The 1504-nt window shown below is 51.1% G+C and overlaps 1 protein-coding gene across 2 annotated transcripts; it reads left to right on the forward strand.

Annotated features, from left to right (window-relative positions):
• Nucleotides 1-461: 461 nt before the first annotated feature.
• Nucleotides 462-1504, forward strand: MTLN (mitoregulin). 2 transcript variants are annotated; one of them, XM_057742848.1, is made up of 2 exons: nt 462-889; nt 1407-1504. In XM_057742848.1, the coding sequence occupies exon 1, from the start codon at nt 493-495 to the stop codon at nt 661-663; it is 171 nt and encodes a 56-aa protein (XP_057598831.1). In that variant the 5' UTR covers nt 462-492; the 3' UTR covers nt 664-889; nt 1407-1504. The 2 variants fall into 2 exon arrangements, with proteins under 2 accessions (XP_057598831.1, XP_057598830.1); XM_057742847.1 differs by having other exon boundaries at nt 462-800.

Below are 1504 nucleotides of genomic sequence, written 5' to 3' on the forward strand. Positions count from 1 at the left end.
GTAACGTATATATGGCAATCCCAATCTCCCTATTCATTCCCCCTCAACCCTCCTCGCTTTTCCCACTTGGTGTCCATATGTTTGTTCTCTACATCTGTCTCTATTACTGCCTTGCAAACCGGCGTCTGCATGTTTTTAAATGGGTTCCCAGAAAATATAAAGTCACATACTTACCTCGCATTCTACTGCTGAAAAAATACAAAAAGGGGCTGGAAAGACGCACCACCGAAATTAGCTAATAATAATAGCGCGAGGCAACACCTGATGAATGTCAAACAATAAGTATCTTAGGCGCTCAGAGGAGGGAAAGATGGGGATATCCAAGGGCGGGACACGTCTTCAGCACAAGGTGAGTCCGACGAATCTGTAAGGTTCAAGAGACGCGCCGCAGGATGCGCTGGGTACGCACGGCCCTCGCCCCGCCCCTGAACGCGCCGCGCTTTTTGACCCCGCCGCCCCGCCGTAGGCCGGGCTGCACGCCTGGGGGCCGTGATGGCGAACGTGTCCGAGAGGACGCTGCAGCTGTCCGTGCTGGTGGCCTTCGCCTCCGGAGTGCTGGTGGGCTGGCAGGCAAATCGGCTGCGGCGACGCTACCTGGACTGGAGGAAGAAGAGGCTGCAAGACAAGCTGGCGGCGACGCAGAAGAAGCTGGACCTGGCCTGAGATCCCCGCGCTGTCGGTCCCCGCCGGCCCCCGCGCGGCCACCACGAGGCCACCTTGCGTCTCCGGCGCGGGACTCCGGCCGAAGCCAGGCTCGCCTCAAGCTCTCCGCCCTCAGTGTCGGGCTCTTCCCGGAGCCTGTGAGCAACACTTATAGGGGTGCTCTAAGGGGAGACTGGGGACCGACGGATATCTTGGGGCAGGAGGGTCTTTGGAGAGCGCACAGGAGGTGAATTGCCCCCACAGGCACCAGAAAGAGGAGAAAGTTCTCTTTTCCCTAATAACTCACACTTTGGTGTCGTAGTTTAACGGGACTGCCTTACCACGTGCAATGTTGTTGCACCTTGACATTAAACTTCAAAATGGGAAATGCTGGAAAGAATAGAAAAAGAAAAGACGGGCCGTGGCGGTGTTCCTGCCACCTTTCCCCTCCCCACTTATCAACTTATTTTAAAGAATACCCTTGGTAGCACCATAGTACATCTTTGCATTCATGTATTGTCATCTCCAGCTTAAATTCTTAGGTCAGTGGCGGGCTTGTAAAGCGGAAAGAGCAATGGGTTGGAAGTCAGGAGCCTTGAATCTAGTCTCGGCTTTTTCATCAGAGCTCTGCACATTACCAGGGTCTCAGTTTTCTCATCAGTAACACCAAATCTTGTTGTTCATGGTTTAACTAAACAATAGAATATTTTGACGTGAACCATTGTGTATTTCTAATTTTTATTTCTCTCTTCTGTTTCCAACAGCTTGTTGAAGATGGATCTAGAGAACTGGATAGAAATAGTTTCTCCTTGCACTGTATGAATCAATTTTATTTTTAAAATAAAAGAATACAAACATGTTT

The sequence above is a fragment of the Hippopotamus amphibius genome, chromosome 7, assembly GCF_030028045.1.
Source record: "Hippopotamus amphibius kiboko isolate mHipAmp2 chromosome 7, mHipAmp2.hap2, whole genome shotgun sequence".
Classification (NCBI taxonomy): Eukaryota; Metazoa; Chordata; class Mammalia; order Artiodactyla; family Hippopotamidae; genus Hippopotamus; species Hippopotamus amphibius.

Bases quoted from the DNA above. Each gene is read 5' to 3' on its own strand.
- MTLN (XM_057742848.1), top strand. From the start codon at position 493: ATGGCGAACGTGTCCGAGAGGACGCTGCAGCTGTCCGTGCTGGTGGCC.